This window comes from Diachasma alloeum, unplaced genomic scaffold (assembly GCF_001412515.2).
Source record: "Diachasma alloeum isolate Michigan unplaced genomic scaffold, Dall2.0 Dall_scaffold_00494, whole genome shotgun sequence".
Classification (NCBI taxonomy): domain Eukaryota; kingdom Metazoa; phylum Arthropoda; class Insecta; order Hymenoptera; family Braconidae; genus Diachasma; species Diachasma alloeum.
This window is the reverse complement of record NW_021680627.1, coordinates 81,144-102,971: the sequence shown is the minus strand read 5'-3', so window position 1 is coordinate 102,971 and position 21,828 is coordinate 81,144. Positions and strand designations below refer to the sequence as shown.

General features: G+C 37.1%; 1 protein-coding gene across 5 annotated transcripts; it reads right to left on the bottom strand.

The window, feature by feature from the left end:
* Positions 1-9,350: 9,350 nt before the first annotated feature.
* On the bottom strand, positions 9,351-21,494 carry LOC107042595 (troponin T, skeletal muscle). Of its 5 annotated transcripts, XM_015263695.2 has the most exons (14): positions 21,256-21,484; positions 20,240-20,286; positions 18,345-18,372; positions 16,762-16,782; positions 15,439-15,456; positions 14,671-14,698; positions 14,384-14,585; positions 13,487-13,626; positions 13,189-13,407; positions 13,004-13,096; positions 12,483-12,563; positions 11,691-11,769; positions 10,305-10,483; positions 9,351-9,756 (listed from the first exon to the last, which is right to left on the bottom strand). In XM_015263695.2, the coding sequence occupies exons 6-14, from the start codon at positions 14,674-14,676 to the stop codon at positions 9,688-9,690; spliced, it is 1,068 nt and encodes a 355-aa protein (XP_015119181.1). In that variant the 5' UTR covers positions 14,677-14,698; positions 15,439-15,456; positions 16,762-16,782; positions 18,345-18,372; positions 20,240-20,286; positions 21,256-21,484; the 3' UTR covers positions 9,351-9,687. The 5 variants fall into 5 exon arrangements, with proteins under 5 accessions (XP_015119181.1, XP_015119184.1, XP_015119182.1 ...); XM_015263698.2 differs by lacking the exon at positions 15,439-15,456 and having other exon boundaries at positions 21,256-21,485; XM_015263696.2 differs by lacking the exon at positions 16,762-16,782.
* Between the last annotated feature and the right edge of the window lie 334 nt (positions 21,495-21,828).

Genomic DNA, 21,828 nt, shown 5'->3' with positions numbered 1-21,828 from the left:
ATCGCCCTACTCGGTGACTTTGACCCTAAGTGATCTGACACGAGTGTGCAATACGCATAAGCGAGAGAGAATATCGTGAGAGAGAGAGAGAGAGAGAGAGAGAGAGAGAGAGAGAGAGAGAGGTACTACATATTGAAGAAAATAGCCATTTTGAGAATTACATTGCGGATAATTGCACCGCAATTAGTAACTCTCTGGTGACTCCAAGGTCAAGCAGTCGTACTATTCAATCTCATATTACTGTGTTCGAGTCCTTTAAGTGAAGCGTGTCATTAATTTTTCAATATCGCTTGAGAAATCAGAAATTCCAATGAACTCGTTGCTTTTTTATTGATGAAAAATTGTCAACAGGCAGTTTAGTCGCGAATACGTAGAGCAGGATGCGTCTGCACTGAGAGAAAAACAAACGAGCTCTCAAACAAGTTTTGTTTGCGCCGACAAATCGCTAGTTGAACACTATTAAAAAAATAATTATTTGGTTCGAATTTGAAAGTCTTAAAGATGAATGATTGCTCTGCTTTCAATTGCAACGAAATATTTGACTCAAGAGACGAATCATTCGTACAAGACGATCCTTTTCAGGATAAAAATATCTTTTACAGAGGGAAGAATATCAAGAAATATTTTGTCACATCATTATAATTTTTTTGAAAAGACTAAATCTATTTTTGCAATAAAAATTTTCAGGCTCGGCGCACGCTTCGTCTTTGAGACAAAAAATCCTTTTTTTAAATCATTTTTCACAAACAATTTTTTTGGCACAAGTAAAACTTGTTTGAAAACTCTGCTGTTTTTCTCTCAATGTATTCCATGTCATGTAGTTTTTATTTTTTTAAAATAATTTTCAGTGTCATTCGAATATGAAGAATTTTTTTTAATATTTCGAGGTGTAAGGGACACGGCGAATTTTTGTAGATTTGATTTGATTTGATCCTTAGTTGGATCCAAACGCAAATAAAATCCAACTTTACCTTTCAATAAAAGCTTTATTATGAGCTGTTCGATTAAACCTTTTTATTCTTTACTTCCACCAAGAATAATCTAATTTAAATAAATAATTTCACTGTTGCATTAAAAAATATTGCAATATCGTTGTGATTCCCTGACAATTTCCAATGAATTTCCTCGAATCGCTGGAAATAATGGAGTTTTCATCACAATTACTTTTCCGAGTAGAGCTAAAATAAAACCTACGAAAAACTCCCGCCAAAGTTCATTCCATTGCTCACCATTCCTCCACATCGCCCCCATCCTCTCATTTTTCAATTTCCGTTTTCCCAGAAACCTGCATCCTTTATTTAACCCCATCATCCCCATCCAATCCCATAATAGACCGTGCATTTTCGTTTTAATGCTATTTTATTAAAACTTGAATTGAATTATTCACGAATGCAACGGCAACGCATCGTAAAACTCGCTGGCTCGGGAATATTTCATTTTACGATATGGCATTACGCTGAAAATTATGTCGACCTGGATGGATGGGAGGACCACCTGGTGTTCGCCAAAGGTCGAGTATACGAATCGAACGCAGATGACAAAGCCTCTTTTACGTCTAGTCATAATATTTCCTGTTCCATTGTTCCTCCCGTGATGGCATACCCCCTCTATATATTTTTTTATTTCCCCAGAAATGGATCATTTTCCCAGTGGTCATAGATAACAGCGTTTCGCCTTTAGAGCTGAGTATTACCTGCCGGGTAATATCCCATTTTCATTTATGAGTTTATCTTTATAGGTTGAACCTTAAAAAATAACACTGAAGGAGATACTCTCTTTTTACGACGATGAGAGAGTAGGGAATACCGGGGCAAAATGGATACAGAGGTAAAATGAGACCCCTTTGTTTTTTTGTTTTTCAATAAGACAAATGAGCCCAGTGAGTTTTTCGATGTAACGTAGTTTAACAGATCACATAAGTAGGAAAATAAATTGTCGAATCAAAAAAAGGAACTTCTATCTAAGACAATCTCTAATCGTCGTTATGAGTAATATTCTAGTTTTTACCGGAACGAGAAAATTTCTTGTCTCTTGCAGATATTTCATCTTGCAGTTACGAATTTTTGTAAGTTCATCATAACTCGATTTTTTTTGTACACTTGAAAATTTTTTGGCAGTAAGTTTCCGATACATTTTCAGGGAATTTTCAACACATTTTAGTTCCACTAAAATTTCAAGGAATTTCGTCATTGAAAATTCAGAATCTCATGGGAAAATCAATGAGAATTGCAAATATAAGTTTAATTGTTCCCTGAAACTTAATAGAAATCAGGAAATTTTCGGTAAATATAATCTTGAATTTTCAATTAATTGGAAATTCAGGGTTATTCAACACTAAATATTCTTTTTAAAACGGTACAAGTCAATTTTGGCTATTGACCAGTTTTCAGTGAATATCTGGAAATCTAAGGGAGATAGCAAAATTTTTGTTATAACCTTTTTTGTAGAGCCGATTGAGACCTACAACAAATGTAATTATGAAAATTTCGCTATCTCCCTTAGATTCGGAAATATTGCCCAAAAACTCAACTGGGAGATGAGTCGACTTAAACCGTTTTACCACTTCGCTACTGAATTAAGAGTTTCTCCCGTTTTCAAACTTCGTCATGGTCACGGTAATTTCGGGATTAATTAATTAATTATTATCAATAATACTAGACTACGAATTGAGCGCTAACTTCTCCAGAATACCTCTATTCTCATTAACTTCTGTTTACAATTTTTTCAGATTGCAATCTTTGAAATCTGCGTTATATTCATACTTTAAATCTACTAACAATGGGGTATTTCATTAGTAACTATAGAAAAATCAACCAGTTGTATAAAATTTCAACTTTTACGTTCTCATTTTGCCCCGGCCTCTCCAAAAAAATATAAAAGAAACTCGGTGGAGAGTGCGAGGAGAAGAGCCACAGGCGAAAAATTGAAAATAAAATTCTCTCACCCCTCCTCCTCGTAATCCTCGTCCGAGTCCTGCTCGTGCTCGGTCTCTTTCACCTCCTCCTCACTCATTTTTCGACTCCGGACCAGAGATCGAGCGTTGAAAAAAAAAGAGTAACAAATGGATTCACTCCGTTATCCAACTCCCGGCATTCGTGAAATTTCCACGGTAGACTGACTGAAAAATTCAATCTCCCTGGTGGACTCTATGGCTTCGGTGAAGCCAAATCATTCAACTATAACTTCCATTACTCCGTGCCAATGCTATTTAGTATCTTAAATCCCAGCAAATGCGATTACCAATGAGCACAAGCACGTGATAGGACAGTTTTTCGAGTTAGAATCAAGGAGAAATGATTGTTTGGTGAAGGGAGAATTATATGTTTGAGGTTTCTGGAAGTCTTCTGCCAAGGATGGAGGCATTTTACCTCACATTTGGCCAATTGCTCGTTGCATCATTATTTCCTCGGGTAATTGGCTTATCCGCTAGTTTATCTGTGTTTATCTTTGGGTTTACAGTGATATTACAGTCATCGAGGAAGAGTGCTTCTATTCGCAGCGCAAACTACCATTTTTTCCCCGGGAATTGTCGACGTGATATATTCATTAATTACGGGGTGAGTGGAAAAGAGTTTCTCCTATATTTTAAGAAGGCTTCTCGTTACATTCAATCAACTCTAAAAGTAGTGCAAGTATGTCTAAACTATCCAACCTTATTTTCCCCTGAAAATACTTGTCCCTCAGTTTATTTGAAAATTAACAAAAAATCCGTGAACCTGATAATGAAGATAAGGGAAAAATATCATGAAAGGACTTCTCCGAGAATTACCAAGCGCACAATATCTCACACTAAGAAAAAAAAATCTTACGCCAAGAAACTTTATACTAGGCCAAAAGATGGGGCAATTGATGAATGTCAAGAAAGCGACTTCTCAAATAAATTCAAGTGGTTTGTGCATTAAAATATTTTAGAATTGAGGCTAAAAAACTATTAAATGCATTAATTCAATTTAAACTGGTATGAGAAATCCTTTTCTACTCATCAGGAAATTGTCCTCGTCCTTAGGACAAGCACAAAATTTCTGGACGATTTTTTTTTCTTAGCGCAAGATAGTTTGCGCTTGAAAATATTCAAGCCACGAGTCTCTTGATGTAAGTAACGACCCACTTCTCAAAAAACTTTGTTTTTATCAGTGTACGAAGCTCAGTTTTTTCTCATTTCTGTATTTACCTATTCTAATCAATCCATAGACAGCTAAACAAAAAGAACTGGGAGAAATATTTTCTAAATATTTTACGATAATTGATTTAACCCCAGTCTGGTCACCAAACGAGACCCTGCGATTGGTTATCTCCGCGGGGATTCCCCGCCGTGTAACTTCGGCTTCAGCGTTGCCGCATTCACTCTACACTGGTCGGACGCGTTTAGCGAGTTTCCGGCAACGTCGCGTCATGGGCAATTCCATCTAACATGGAAAAAAATAATTCATCTGTCCGAAATAATTTGTTTTCTTAAGAAATTTCGGGAAATATAGTCTTCTAAATTCTACTATAATTTTTAAGGCACTTCCATTGACATTTTCGAATTTTTTTGAATTTCTCCAATTGGCCAGTCAATTGTAATTAAAGAGAAACGACGCGCGGCGGTGTTTCCCTCATAGGGTGACCAATCTAGGGTTTTAATCAGGCGTTTGGAAGCCTATTATTTCGGTTATGACGTCATAAAGTGGCATAAGTAATGCTGCGTAACGCTCCCGTGATGCATCAAAATTTACCGTCAGCGGAACTAGTCAATTTTCCATATTTCCCCCCTAAAACTCCTCTCTTTTTCAACCCTGAACATGATAAATTGTGCTGCAGAGCTAGTTAACGAGAGATTGAACGCTTTCAAGAGTATCCCTGGCGTTTAGAGTCACTAGAGCATCACTGTGGAAACTTCCAGGCGCATTACACCTGTGAGATTAAAAAAAACGCGAATTTTCATTGTTACTACTAAAGTATCATGAAAATAAGGTTGAAAACTCGTGAAATATTGCGGGTATCGTGTGTTGGTGTGAATAGAATGTGCGATGAAGGATGACTGTGACGGTGGAAAAAAGAGTAGAAAGGACAAAAGAATGAGGAGAAAGGTAAATAGGCCTCGAGAATGTGAGTGGGAATTCCGATGTCGTGAATGTCGCTTATTCGTCCCATTCAATTCCAACTCCCCTAGAAGTAGAAATAAAAGAGGATTCACGTATGTGTGTGTGTGTGTGACACTCATGTCAACTTTTAATCTCTCAGGAAATTCATTCGTTCATTTCTCCCGTCCTTGACCGCTCTTCCATGATTAATTAGGCAATTACAATGACAATTGAATTAATTGACCTGGACAAACCGTGAATCGAGGGATCAATCGCACGGGAACAATGTTACATCGAATAATAAAATAATCAATCACAGTTGAGGGGGCTTCATTATCGACTGTGATTATTAATTCAGGAGGGAAGTGTGTAAATGTAAGAGAATAAGTGAATGCTTTACATTTTGGGAAATAGTGAATTATTTCGACAATGAGTTACTTCAGAAGAAAATGTCAAGGAATTTTTTTGGTGGGAATTTTTCTTCTAGAACGAACAATCAACAAAAATGTCGGGAGTGACCTAGTTTGCAGAAAATGGACCTCTTTAATTGACAGTGTCTATTCACACGCTCCACGGGAACTTTGACCGTGGATATACGGGACGTTTTCCCGTGGATTCCAAGGTAATTTCTACCGTGGATATATGGGAGATCGTGGACCGTCAACTTTTACTTCTCAAATTAAATCTGGACAATAAACTAGACACATCGAATCAACTGATAAGTGATATGTAGATAGTAGACTAGTAAATATTTTTCTCGAAATATTATAATAATTCGTTGAATACAAATATCAGTCCAGATTAACGCAAGTAAAAAATGAAATAAATAGTTGACAAATAGTTGACTAAACGCAAATAAATGATGAAGTAAATAGTTTTTTACATTTTATGTGAACGCTTTCTCAACAATATTCATATTTGTTTAATGGGATCCGAGTGCAGGCGTGAGTGCCGAAATATAGTGCAAATGATTTTGAGGGTGATTCCGGACCGGGGGAGCCTCCGAGACCCCACTGGACAATGTTGTCACAACTCTCTGGTTTTCAACTCAGTATTGAAGCGGTAAACCGAGTTAAATCGATTTTGACTACTAGCCAGTTTTTGCTGAATATCTCGGAATCTAAGAGAGATACCAAAATTTTTCTCACGACTTTTTTTTAACGCTCTATTGGCTCTACAAAAAAGGTCATGACAAAAATCTTTCTATCTCTTTTAGATTCCGAGATATTCGTCAAAAACTAGCCAATAGTAAAAATCGACTTAACTCGGTTTACCGCTTCGCTACTGAACTCAACTGTCAGAGTTGAATAGACACTGCCGCAGAAAATGGACCTCTTTAATTCCTCAATATCCTCCTACCAACCACTCCCACTGGATCAAAACTCTCTCATTTCGATCAATAAAAAAAAGTAGCCAGATACTCGTTCCCGGAGCAAATCTCCCGAAAAAATTTTTGCGGAGGAGAGAAAACGAAAAAAATAGATTGAAAGTACCAAAGAAAATTGTTGAATGAAACAAAGAAAATTTCGTTGAAATTCACCAAATAATTTGCTCCGCGTGACTCCCCTTACCTGTTAAAAAAACGAAACGACCGTAAAAAACCGGTCAAATTCCTCCGAAAAAAGTGTGTCCGCCGACAGGAGGAGAATTAAAGGTGGAAACTTAATCAAGCGAGAGCCCGGAGCCTATCCAAACCACGTGTACGTCACGTTGACAGTTCTGTCGCCTGCCCCCTCCAGCCGCCGATCAACTGCCAGCACACACGCACACACACCCCCCAACACCACACACACACACACACACACACACACACACATCCGACACCACTGAACCCACGGCGACACGGGTAGATTTAAAGTCTCGTCACACACGAAAAAGCGTAACAAAAGCTCATAAAAGTGCAGGCAATTAGAAAAAAAGCAAACCTCATGGGCGCGATTTTCCTTGTGGGCAATTTGCCTAGTCAGCTCCTCATCCTCCCCTTCCTGGTAATGTCCTTGAGTCTGGCAGTGGCTGGTCTCCGGGGTCCCCTCGGCACTTCATCGTTGCGTCTCTGTTCTCCCGCCATTACCGCCATTTTAACAGGCACAAAACAACAGAAAAGGAAAGCAGGGGGAGCCCCACGCCCCGCAATTATTCGGAAAATAAAGGGAAAAACCACTGCACTGAGTTCAACGCTACATTCAACAGCTTCTAGTCACTCGCAAGGTCAATGAAAAGTACAAGTAATCCACAGGGAGAGTGTCACTCGCGTGAATTAACACGAGATCGTCAGGCCACGTAAACAGTGAACCGATAATCGTCAACAGAACACGACTCGAGAAAATACACATCTCACTTGCAAATAAAAATGAGACTGGCCATCTCTCAAAGTGTCTCCCCCCCTCCCTGCCCCCACTGGGATATTATTATTTTTTAAACTCCTTATGTTATTATTTTCGGCCACACACTCGCGTCGTCTCGGTATATTTTTAGACTCTCGCGTGTGTCTGCATCATATCGTCGGTGAAAAATTAATACATGGGGACAGAACGGACTCGTGAGGCGACTGGGGACGAGGACAGAGTGAGGAAGTGGGTGAGAATACCTTAAAGTTTTATGTTTTTTTTTCAAGTCTTTCGTATCGTCCGGTCTTTGGGGGCTTTACTTTTTCATGTGGGGAACACCGCAATTTATTATTTATGGGGAATATCGAATTCTGCTGGGGGAATTGGAAAGCGAACTGAGAGACCGATCACTCCTGCCTTCTTTCTGTCTACTTCGTTTTATTTTATTTTTCCTCTTTTTGTTTTCTCCCCCCTCTGACTTGGGAGCGTGAGGTGAATTCTTGAGGATGCTACCGACGAGGTCGTTTGCTGCGGAAATCGAAAGACGATAGCTCGATAGCTTGGCGGTCAATGTTGGAGAAAATTTTATAGGGCGACCCTGGGGACGTAGCGACACTAACACAGTAGGGTAGTTCAATTTGTTGATGACGTTTTGTTCATTTATTTTGAAAAAGTCTCGAAGGATTTTGACGTTTTAGCGAGATGCGAAAGACGTAAAATGGCATTTTAGAAAGATTTATGGCTTTCTAGATTTATTAATATTCGCGATCAGTTGTAGGGGAGGGTGGGGTAAAATGGACACTAGATTTTTTAAAATTATTCATAACTCAGAAACAAATTTATCAATTGAGCTCAGTTTAGGCTCATTACAAAGGGAAAGAATTGTTCTTTGTATTGAAAACAAAATGATTAAATTTCATCGACATTTCAACCCGTCACTAATATTTTTTAAAAAGTCAAAAGTGTCCGTTTTAAAAAATTTAATGGAAAAACCTAGCACTTTGAGAAATTCTACTTTAGTTCTATTAGAATTTTATTTGGAAAATCGATTCGTTTTTTTGTGTCAAATGAAAATTGCCCTACTTTGCCATGCATTTGTCAACTGATGTTTTTTTAGAGAAAAAGTATTTATGTTGATTTTTTAATGCAACGCATTCTGTTGGGATTTTTTCTAGAAGAATTCTTGGGTATCAATTTTCAATTTTTTTTTCGTGGACTTTATGAGAAACAACTCAAAGTACAGTGGAGAAAACCTGGAGAATTCATGCTCAATAATTTCTGCAGAAATGAATGAATGAAATGAATTTTGATTTTGCAAATTATTTATAAAAAATACACTTAATTTTCCAAAATTACAATTTTTCACCTTCTAATTTTTTCCGATTTTTTAAATGTTTTCTCCCGGTTCAATATCACGATTAAAGTTCGGGCCTACAAAGGTTAAATAATAAATAAATAAATCATTATAAAATGTCTGGAAACTTAGGGTCGAATGGGGCTCTAATGGATGCTTTGATGTTCGACTACAAAAGTATAAAAGTAGTTCCCCGAAGAAAAAATGGCCAAAGGACTTGAATATCCTTAAATTTCAAATCAGAAGAGCCAGAGAAAAGACTACACCGTTGATTAGATCCTCAGACTCTATTAGAGACAAAACAAATCATGAAGTTAAAAAAAAAATGCCAATGGTTTTTGACTGAAATCGCGTTTTCCCATAAGAATCCACGTTAAATTGCAAAAAATACTATTGAATGATCTTGCAAACGATTCTCTTCAGCCATTTGCGAATTCGTGGATGGATTTCAGAGGTAGAGACCTCAATCCTGGATTTTTTTCCTGCATTTACACCACATTTTTACAACCTCGTCATAAAAATAATTTCGGAGAAAGGATCATCTCGAGTATTCAGATTTTTCTCGGTTGTTTCAAAGGAGAATAAATTCACTCACTGACAACGACATACGATAAATCGTTTTATTTTAATAACGTGTAATGTGCAATGTGTTTTATGAACATAATTATAGTAAAAGAGATAGTTAAATTAGCCAAGAGAGGGAGGTGATTCAATCAAAGGGATAATCCATGAGTTGGGAATTTTGAGTTTATCTGCTTTGATGACAATAAATAAATAACTTCTACTTTTCAGATATTTTTGAGGTTTTTTCGTCTTTGGCTGGAGTGCTAGGCACATCAGCCAGAGAAAATAAATATCTTGTTGATGCTCAATGGCTCGCCTGATGATTGATGAATGATCCGCGATGATTTTCGTGTTATGTTATTTTTCTAGTGGGTCTGGATTATTCCTCTTCCTCTTCCTCCTCTTCTTCCTCTTCCTCCTCCTCCTCCTCTTCTTCTTCTTCCTCCTCCTGATGGAACGATAATTCATTAGACATTTCATCACTTCTTTCATTTGAACGATATCCAAGTATTTTTTATAGTTTGGTACAGATCACACTATAGATTCAAAATTTGTCAATTAAATTGCGTGAGAAAAATTTGAAAAAAATCATGGATATTGAGCGTCATTACATTTTGCACATAATTATTATTTTCCTAAAAATATGTTAGAAAAATCATTGGAATTGTTTAAACTTTCGAAAATTTATTTTTAGGCATAAAATCGATTTCTAGTAAAATTCTGAATAGCAATAAATTTGATTGTTTATAATTTATTTCTAGAAAATGCTCGTAATTTTTAAACAACGCTATTTTTAAATTATTCCATCAATCTTTCTCCAAAAAGAAACTTTCTCATTTCCTTTTTTCAGATTTTTAAAACGTTTTCTAACGGTTCAATATCGAGATTCAAACGCAAAGTTTAAATAATAAAATCATTGTAAAATGTCTGTCTCGAATGAAAAAATAACCAAAGTATTTGGATATCCCTAAATGTGAGAATTATGTGATTGTTCACCTCTTCCTCTTCCTCCTCTTCCTCCTCCTCTTCTTCCTCCGCCTCCTCCTCCTCTTCCTCGAATGCTGGCTCTTCGAGGTCGTCATCAACCGCTGCTTTCACATCTTCCTCACCTTCCGGTGATTCGGGGTCATCCTTCTTTTTACCGGGCCTCTCGCCGAACCACTTGGGCAACTTCGCTATAAGTTTCATTCACGAATATTAATTCGCGAAAACTCTATTGTCGAGTGGAATGAAGAGACCGGAATTCATTACTAAGAAACATCTTCATAATCACAATTTCTGAGATTCAATTTATCTCAGGTGGGGAATAACACAGAGAAAAAGTTTCTACATTGTAAAGTAAACGAAAAGACTTCTCGTTTACTTTTCGTTTGCGAGTAAACGAAAAGTCATTTTTTAGTACAAGGTGAACGTAACAGCCGTGATAAAATAGTACATTATGTCATGAGGCGATAAAAGTATTATCTGACGAGTGCGACTTTATAATCCGAGCCGCAGGGATCGGCAAAAATAGCTACTAAGTAATTTTAGAAGAAGTTTACCATAGATTAATCATAGTTCGTTACTTTTTGCTTTAAATTAAACAATTAATTCTAAATATCTGACTGTGATCTTTCAATTAATCAAATAATTATCATTCTTGCGAGGTTGATTACTGATTTATAAAATATTTGAAGAATTAAAAAAATTGATTTATGATTAATTCAATAGTTCAAAATTTGAAAATATCGATTAATAATTAACATAATAAAAAATAAAATGAAAATTGAAAAATTGTAGAATACAGTTCCCTGACTCTGTATGTAATAAAATAATTTTAATTGTGTATTTTGCCTGTCTCTGTCGAGCCGAAGGCGAGGGTTATAATCACATGAGTCCTGAAAACCGCGATGTAACCGAGCGAAGCGAGATTAGAATCGCGGTTTATCGAACCTAGTATCATAAACTATATTTCCTCAACCAAGTCTGGTTTGACCCAAACTACCGCTAGTTGAAAGTTACCAAAAACTCAAATCTAGTGCCGACACTTGAAGACTCTCCTGAGATGAGAAATTTTTGTCGCAAAAAAAAATATATTCAGTAGTTTCGGAAAAATTTGTAACCTTTGAAATTAGGCAATAAGTTCCTTAAGATCAGTAGCTTTCTCCGAAAGCTGAGAATTTTTTCTCTGTAAGAAATGAGAGAATTCAAAAGATAAAATAATCAAGAGTCTCCTCATTCCGCCCTTTGGAAAAAAAAACTTCAGAATGACTTTCACTGAATATTACATTTCTTTAGATCATGCTATTACCAAGATTACATAAAATATTAATGAAAAAAATTTAATCAATAATTAGACGAGATGGGAATGTTAAAATGACTTTTTTTTCGAAGAGTACGTACTCTTCTGGCGACCGCTAAACTGTTGGTTTTGTTCGGCCCACTGCTTCTCCATTGACTCCTTCAGTTGGTCAGTCAGGCCCTGGAATCAAGGATAAGGTTGCCATGCGAGGAACAAAAAAGAAAATCAACAACAAATTACAACCGCAAACTGTATCTGTCCTGGTATTTCTCAGAGGGGGTGGGGGTGGCTGAGGGGTTGAAGATAGTTTTAATCTCATTTTTACATGAATTATGGGGTCAGGCACATGCCACTGCGAGTCAGTCAAGTTGCTAGGGAGTCTCCAGGAGCTCATGGGAGACATTCTACATTCATTGTAATTATTTTTCCTTCAACGTCAAGGGCTCATTGTTAGACGTCGTGGGGTCACATTGATTGGTCTCATTGTTTTTGAACATTAAGAGATCTTTTTCAACAATTCACAAGGAAAAAAGTCGTTTTTTTTAGCGTGAAACGAGCAAATTGTGACACTGATGGTACTGGAACGATTTTTGGGCCCTCGACGACTCACTTTTAGTTCGCTTCATGAATTGCTCTGTTCTCTGTTTCCAAGTTTTCTCGTGGAGTTCAGCTAGAAGCGTGTCATAACCCTGCGATTTAATTGATCCTATTTACATTGAATCACTTTGGGGTGGATTTCTTTCAGAGTTTTTGTGAACGGTGGTGTCTGTCATTGGTCGATTCATCATTAACGGTGGCTTGTTCTTTATTTTATTTGTGAATGAACAAATAAAATAAAGAACATTCCCATTTATTGTGGTGACTCTACACGTGTCTTGTTGTGGTATACTTACACCCTCGAATAGTTTCTTCTTGTCATCGTAGGACCTGGTATCCACACGACGCTCGTATTTTGAGGCAACTTGGATCTTAGGCTGTAATTGGGAATTTCAAAGAATTTGTTATTTTGAAATTATGAGCCATTCGATGGTGAATGTTTTTGGGCTGAAATTCTGAGGATTTTCGTTATTTGAATTGAAAATTAATGGAAGTGACTAATATGCAGGTGATTACATTCTTGAATTGTCAATTGGAAATGCGAGGTAGTTCGTGAATTGTGATTTTCCTGCCGCTAAAAAAATTTTAATTTATTTTTCCCCCTGAATAAAATTTAATGTCATTCTCCTGCAAATGACAAGTCAACTGTATCTGAAATTTAAATTTTCTCTAACAGTGTTCATCACAATTTCATCAGAATTTGTGATAAATATCTCTAAATCTGGGAGAAATATTACAAGAATTATTATACTATCTTCTCTAATCAATTTAAGTAGAAGTGATAATTTAAAATAGCTGTTGATATTATTAAACTCACTGGGTATTTGCCGGTGAGGGCCTCAGGATCAAGACCCTTCTTCAGAGCCTTGTGCCTGAGCTGTTGCTTCTGCCTTTCCTTCAATTCTTTCAACTGAAAAAAAATCCCACGAATAAAGCTCGATCAATCGCGAATCCAGACAAATAGTGAAACAACTCTCTCCTCCCTGTATTTATGATTCTTACGTCGTAGTCCTGGCGTTTCTGGCGTTCCTCGAGATCGTACTTCTCGGTCTCCAGCTTGACGATAGCGTCCCACAGCTCCACCGCCTTGGAGCGAAGTCGCTCAATGGCGAGACCCTCGATTTCCAATGGCTTGATGCGAATGCTGAGGGAAATTTTCTTCTCCTCCTCGAGTTGTTCTTTCGTCTTGTTACGCTCAATTTGTGCAGAGGATAGGCTTCCCTTTAATCAAACATCACGCGACAATGTACAACTGGCTCTTTGGGGCTTATTTTTTGTCATTTGAGGCCTAACAACTCACAGAGAGATCTTTCTTGGTGATGGTGAAGTTGGGTCCCTTCTTGCTCTGGTCCTTGAGTGCTTGCATCATCGCCTGACGCTTCTTCTCCGATTCCTCCAGGCGCCTTCTCTTCTCCTCAATATCACGCTGTTTCTTCTCCTCTGTAATTTATTTTTTTTTGGCTCAATATTTTTTGTTTCACAAGGAACTTGCATGATGTTTTTTAAATCTCAAGTTTAGGCCTTAAATGATCAACTTTTCATTTAGAATTATTAGAAATACTGATTGTTAATTACGAGTTGATTTTCGAAAGTTTAAGATTTCAAGCGTTGGAAATTTTAGCTTCTTTACTTAATCGTAATTAATTCTGTTTATTCTATCACAGTAAAAACTGTATTGCTGTCTTGAACGTGTCTTCATAGTCAAAATAGTGTAGAAATTGTTTTTTACGGATTAGATTACTAAAAATTTTCTCCTTCAAACAACTCCTCCTACCACGATTATAAATCAGTAGCGAAGTGGTAAAACGATTTAAGTCGACTTATCTCTCGGTTGAGTTTTTGAGGAATATTTCCGAATCTAACGGAGATAGACAAATTTTGGTAATTACATTTGTTGGAGCGCTCAATTGGCTCTACAAAAAAGGTGGAAACAAAAATTTTGCTATCTCCCTTAGATTCCGAAATATTCATTGAAAACTGGTCGATAGTCAAAATTGACTTGTACCGTTTTACCACTTCGCTACTGAAATGAAATGTTACACCCAATGTAGAGTTTCAGTAATTTTTTTATTTCGTCAACGCCTCCCAAGCTACTTGGAGCTTTGACATGCACTTCTGTAAATTCGTTTTGGACTTATCCCTCTCACCACTCTCCCAGTGAATTTTCCCCAGAAAGACCAAATACTAATTTTCTCACCAATTTCACGCTGACGACGCTCCTCCTCCTCCTTCTTCTTCTGGGCCAATTTCTTCTCCTCCTCGGCGCGGCTCACCTTGCGTTTAGCCTGTTTCTCTTTGAGGCCTTTGAGCTCTTCCTCCTCCTTGGCCCTCTGCTGCCGCCACTCCATGATGTATTCTTTGAGCTGTTCATCGAGATCGCTTCTCTTCTGTTCTTGCCTCTGCGAAAATTTTCCCCCCAGATTAGGGATTAATCATCACAAACCCTTCGGTTTAATCCTCTTTTCGATGATCAATTAATCATACCTTCATGAATTCCGGATTCTCGGACGTCCTGGGTGAAGACAGCCGCGTGGAAAAAAACGGTTAATTTTAGTGGATAAATTCTCTTCCTAATTTTACAGAGAGAAATTGCCCAGCATTTTGCGAAGAATTTGCAGTTCTCACCTTTATATCACTCATAAATATTTGTTTTTTTTTTTCAAATCTGACACACAGACAAGAGTGAAAAACAGACAGGAGTGACAGAGATTATGATGAAGAGACAAAGAATGAGGGAACATGAGAGATGAGGGAAGTGTGTCTGACATGAGGGGATAAAGCGAATATTTACAGAGGCAGGGGAGACCACGGTCATCTTCTTGTGAAGAATGGCAAATTGGAATGGGGAAAACAGAAAAACGTGTTAACACCACGGCAAGTGGACACGAGTGTTAGCTCTCTGTCCTGCGACACTTATCAATGATTTCTGCGGTATATTTTTTTTTTCCACATGAATTATTTTTAACGCGCCCAGCAAAACTGCTATGAAATAATAATTCATAAATAAAATGAAAAATCGTGAAACTAAAAACGATTTATCTTGCATTATTTGAAGCTTTGAAGATCAGATAAGTGAGTCACTGTTGGGGGAGAAATGTTTTTAATATTTTTTTTTTCACAGGGGAAGGGACAAACAATTATATCATGACCCTCTCTATAGGGTTTTTTTTTATTTTGAGAGGGGTGAACAGTGAGGATTATGATTATTCACGGTTAAATACACGTCATGGTAACACGGAGCTTTCAACTTACTTTTGGGACGCCCTACCCCTATAAAAGAGAAAGCATATATTCATTAATACGAACTATTTCTACAATTTACCTTTATTTTGGCGGTTAAAGAGATTGTTTGACGTTTTGTTTACTGTTTTGTATGTTGGAATAACTTGTGGCACATTTGTTTGAGTGTGTGAGTGTGTGCATGGAGCGAGAGAGGGTGAGGATAGATCTGTTGGGGATGTGGAAATATTTGCGGCATTACCATCGACACAACAGCGACTTTTTTTTTGGATTCAGATGAAATGAGATTGGGATTCGTGAAATTGAAGAGAATGTAGTGAGGGAGGAGGGGAGGGTTTCTCTCGCCTGGGAGTGGAAGAAGAATATTCAATCGAATCATGAAATTGAGATGAATAGACAGTTGATAGATAGAATCAATCATTAGGTTCTGTTCAACTTTCTAGGAGTAACGATTAAGTGATATTTCTTTGCGAAATTCAACAACTGACAACAATTAAATGCACGGAAAGGAAATTTGGAGAAAAATTGGCCGGAAAATGTCGGAGATTTTTATGTTCGAAGGATAATCGTGGAGTGAAATTTTATTTGATGAAAAATAGTTTGAGTGGAGGATATTTTACGATTCGTTTAGTAGATAAATTGCATGTGTGGAGAATAAATTGAAGTTTTTTTGCAACGATGGTATCGACGTGGGAAGGGACGAAAGTGAAAATTCAGAGCACAGAAAAATTCGTAAATATTACAGTAATTGTTTACGTTTGTTGGCATAATTTTCTAGGAGATTTCAGGCAGATTTCCGAATTTTAAATGAAATTTCACTCCACGATTACTTGACATTTATCAGTAATTTTTCCTCAACTTTTTTCTCCATGCGTAAATCTAAAAAAATTAAACAACACGAGTACAAGCGTATATTTGCGGTTTTTTAATTGATTTGTTAACCGAGCGATACTCTCAGCTCTCAAAAAATCGGATTAATGAAAATAATAGGTGAAAATAGAGCAGAAGATAACATGAATTTACTTGACTATAATGTAGGCGAGAGAGTCAGATATTTAGCTACGACGATTATCACAATAAATTCTTTACAATCGTACTCAACAGCAATTTTATCATTTTTTTTGTACAAAGTGGACGACAATAGCAGCGATAGCTCAAAAATAAAATGTCAGAGGTACAGAAACAGAAGAGAGAAAGCGCGGACGGACAAGGCTTTAACCGAATTAATGAATTAATGAAGTGTAAATGAAAAATATGAAAAAAATTCAGAAAAAAGTATTGATTAATTTCAACAGACAGAGGCAGAGGCAAAGAGACAGGCAGACTGGAACTTACTCGACTTTTTTCTCGGGCTGCCTTTAATTGTCAACAATCAAGTCGCATTGCGTCGATTGGTGGTCGCAGGTGGATTTTTTAAAATTTTTGTTTGATTTTTTTTTGGTTTTGGTGAAATAGAGAAAGAGAGAAAAAACCATGGTCAGTAATTGGCTTATCTTGGGGGGGTGGGTGGATGGGGGGTTGATATTTCAATGAAATTCTTGATATTTTGGGCCTGTGTTGGGAAATTGGTAGAACTAAATGGTGCTGATTGCCTCGAATTCAAGAAATTGACGAAAACATTGTTAATTTTTAAAATTACTTCTTCAATCAGCGCGAGAAAAAACATTTTTCGTTTTGTGAGGAATAATTTCTAAAAGTCCCATTTTCACATGATTTTTCCTCAGGAATCCGACACAAAATTAGGGGCCTGAATTTTTTTTTTGACCGAAAACTCAACTTACAAAAATTCTCAAAATGTTTTTTTGAATATGATCCTCAATTGTCGTTCCGTAAATGGGGGAGAAGATTTTGAAATTTATTTCTTTATCGAAATTTGTATTAATATCTTGAGAAAACATTTTTGTTGTTTAAATATTGCGTATAAACTCCATCCATTTTCCATTTATTTTGCGGAAATTCATTCATTCCAATTGATGTTCCTACGAAGAATATGGTCGACCCATCGAAAATGACTTTTGTCGACGGCAATCATATCCAGAAAATAATTACAATGATTTAATTCAAGCGATCACAGATAATTTGGATCCGCTGAATCGAACTCGCGAGGAGAAATCAGGCGAAAAATTGTTCTTCGAAAAACGAAAAACTTTCTTTTTTCCCGCGTAAAACTCCCTCAAGCTTGACTTTTTGCCCGTAATAGATTCAATATTTCCAGCAATCTAAATTTAAAAATCATGAAATATCAATAAACGAAAAAGAGCTTTAGAAAACGACTTGCATACCATCAGTCGTATGACTGTGTCAGCACCATCCGGCCCCGGTCTCTATTTTCGTGATGGAAACACACGCTCTAATTATAAATTTGCTCTGGCCCCCGAGCATCATCATTCCACCACAAAAACGAGAGAGAAAATTTTAGTTATAGAAATCTTCAACAAGAATCCCACTCATCGTTCGCTGTTATGTTGCCACTCTGATTACGCAATTCGTATGGATTCCGAGGGAATTGAATACAAAGCCCACCCCTCATTTCCCCTCTCCCACCCCTCCCCTAATCCCCGTCGTTTTTTCGAAATTACTGACGCACGGTGGCTGTTGTCAATAAATTTGTACGAATGTGCTAATAATACAACACAAGTCTCAACTATTTATTTTATTTTTTACACTCTGAATATTAACTTGCGCAATTTGCTCTCTCGTTTCTGTTACAAAAATTTCTAATTTCACAATTTTATGCGTTTTTGATCTTTTTGAATTTCGATATTGATACATTAATTCGGGGCGATTGGGGTTTTTAACTACTGAACCTTTCAAGACGACTGGAAACTTACTTCCTGCAATGAAAATATCACGGCATTAGTATCATAATTAATTATATTCTCGTGACTATTTTTTGTCTTTTCGTTTTTAATTGACACTTACACTTCCTCGACCTCCTCCTCGCTGCTGTAATAGAGAAAAGAGGGAACGAGAAGTTAGTTACAGTGGATCATTCATGGTATCGATGGGTCTCTGGAGGGCAATTGTCAGTATCGAAAAAAAATTTACATATTTTCAGGGACAAAGGTATTGTTCCGGATTTCCATACAATTATGACACGTTATCGCATGCGACAATGAAAAACTGAGCTTCAAAATATCTACGATAAATAGAAATTATTTGTAATCTCTCCGATAATCTGAAAATGGACATTTTACACATTTTTCGATTGGTCTTTGGGGGGCAATTATTATTGTCGATAAAGAACAGATTTTTCCAGGGGCATTTGGGTACAGAGAAGGGCACAAAGATATTGTTCTGGATTTCTACACAATCATGACACGTAATCACATGCGACAGGAAAAAACTAATCTTCAAAATTTCTATGATAAACGGAAGTAGTTTATAATCCCTTCGATAGTCCGAAAATGGGCATTTTATACAGTTTTTTTCGATGGGTCATTCGTGGTGTTCATTAGTGTCTAGAGAGCAATTATCATTATAAAAAAAATGAGATTTTTCTAGGGATTGATCTTCCAAAAATTTCCACGATGAATAGAAATAATTCGTAACCTCTTCGATGATTCAAAAATATACATTTTTCTCAGTTTTTCTCGATGGGTTCAAGGTCTCGATTGATCTCCGAGGAATAATTTAGCATTATCGACGAAAAAAAGGAGATTTTTCCAGGGACTATGGAAATAATTATTATTCTGGATTTCCATATGATCATGACACGTAATCACATGCGACAATGAAAAACCTAATCTTCCAAATTTCTACGATAAACGGAAATAATTCGTAATCTCTTCGATAATTCAAAAACGGGTATTTTCCTGAGATTTTCTCGATGTATTCGTGATATCGATTGATCTCCGAGGAGTAATTTATTATTATCGCTAAAAAAACGAGATTGTTCCAAGGACTATGGAAATAATTGTTATTTCCATATGATCATGACACGTAATCACATGCGACAATGCAGAAACTGATCTTCGAAATTTCTACGATAAATGGAAATAATTCGTAACCTCTGCGATAATTCAAAAATAGGCATTTTCCTCAGTTTTTCTCAGTGGGTTCAAAGTATCGATTGATCTCCGCAGGGTAATTTATCATTATCGCTAAAAAAACGAGATTGTTCCAGGGACTGTGGAAATAATTATTGTTCTGGATTTTTATACGATCATGACACGTAATCACATGCGACAATACAAAAACTGATCTTGAAAAATTTCCAAGATAAATGAAAATAATTCCTAATCCCTTTGATAATTTAAAAATAGGAATTTTCCGTAGTTTTTCTGGATGGAATCATAGTATCGATTGGTCTCCGTTAATTTATCATTATCGACGAAAAAAAAGATTTTTCCAGGGGCTTTCTACAGAGAATGGCGCAAAGGTATTTTTCTGGATTTTCATACGATCACGACACGTAATCACATGCGGCAATACAAAAACTGATCTTGAAAAATTTCCAAGATAAATGAAAATAATTCCTAATCCCTTTGATAATTTAAAAATAGGAATTTTCCGTAGTTTTTCTGGATGGAATCATAGTATCGATTGGTCTCCGTTAATTTATCATTATCGACGAAAAAAAAGAGATTTTTCCAGGGGCTTTCTACAGAGAATGGCGCAAAGGTATTTTTCTAGATTTTCATACGATCACGACACGTAATCACATGCGACAATGAAAAAACTGATCTTCAAAAATTTCCACGACAAACGGAAATAATCCCTAATCTCTTCGATAATCCGAAAATGGGCATTTTGCTTCGTTTCTCTCATTCCTCCCGCGGAATTCTTCACTGAATATTTGCTGCATACTCACGAGTATTGCTCCTCGTCGTCAGACATGTTGGGGAGTGGTTATGGATTCTGAAATAAATAAAAGGCATTGTCATTTATTTAATCATGAATACCAGAAACCCCAGGAGGAGTTTATTCAAGCAATAAACATGAGACGAAACCCCTGAGGGAGTAATTCGATACGTCGACCGAGTGATTTGCTGAGCCTAGCCAGTCTCGATAAGTGAACACGGCCTCAAGCTCTATAAGGAGAGTCTGACCCCTTCCTCAAACATTAAACTCGGGTACCAGAACTAATTTTAGACGTTGGTGCGCGCGTCCCGGCGCCTGTTCTCCCATTCGAAAAAGAAAATCGGCACCAGTAAACTAAATCCTGCATCTCTAAATAAATAACTGAAACAGCGATCCTAAAAGGCAATGGATCCTCCCAAAAACTGGATAAAGCGTCCTCCAACGATTTTTCCGACTACTGCATTCACCAAAATCCCGACTGATAACTCGAAATAAACCGGATCAATCGGCTTATATCGATGGAATTACTGTTAATAATAATAGAAACCCGATGTTAATTGAAATTCTACCATAATCCAGATTGGGGTATACTTAGTGGTAGAGCCTTCCGAGGTCGCCAGAAGGCTCTTCAGTTATTCAGATCGTATGACTAGCTGATGAACAGACCGAGTTTTTGGGTCAAACGTTAATTCAGATTGTAAATCAACGTCACGAGCGCTCTCGTGATTATTGTTAATTCAATGATGAATACAAGAATGAGTTAATCGTAATGGGACTGTAAATAATTTGTTTCACTAAATTCCCAGGGAATGCTCGGCCACACAAATACATCAGCAAACCACTCCTCACTAATATTTCATTTCAACTCCACTCAGAGAGAAGAATACAGACATTGAGTCTCAATGAATTATCACATCAATCACATGAATTAGCGATGAAATTCGATCACTCACGATAAATCGATAAGTATCGATCACTGATAAATCAGTGTTTAATGAATGATATCTGATCATCTGACAGACTTACACTCGGGGGGAGAAAAAAAACTAAAATCCCTCGATTCTTCGGGGAGTATCTTGTTGAACGTAAAATCCGCACACGCACGGGAGAGCGTTTTCCGGTGGAATGTGGCGTTCGCAACAGTTACAGCGGCTCTGAAGTCCGACCTCTTCGCCCTCGGCCAGAGACTCAAACCCAATCTACCATCTCGCTCGTTATTTCTTTTTTCTTCCCAACTCTTCTTCCCTCCAACTTCCCCTCCCTTCTTTCTTCTTCACATTATTTTCTGTTTCTTTCAAAGCCACCACAACACTCCCTCCACCACCTTCTGTTCACCTTCCTCCACGCCTTCTTCGTGAATTTCTAATAATAAAATAACCCCAACACAGTCTCACAACGAGAATGCACGAGTCAACTGAAACTTTGTCTTCATCATCATCATCATCCACGGTTTTCAACGATTCTCCTTCGCGCATAACCCATGGTTTACTATTTCAGGGTGATGAAAAAAAAAACATTTTCAAGAGCCCCCATGTCCTCGGAACTCGCCCCCTCGTCAGATCTATTACCACACGAACCATTGGAGGACAATTGAAATTT

Coding starts and splice junctions, on each gene's coding strand:
- LOC107042595 (XM_015263694.2), bottom strand. CDS start 20,265: ATGTCTGACGACGAGGAGCAATACTC. Junction 13,097..13,188: donor AGAAACGCCAGGACTACGAC/GTAAGAATCATA, acceptor ATTTTTTTTCAG/TTGAAAGAATTGAAGGAAAG. Junction 12,279..12,482: donor AGAAGAAACTATTCGAGGGT/GTAAGTATACCA, acceptor ATTAAATCGCAG/GGTTATGACACGCTTCTAGC.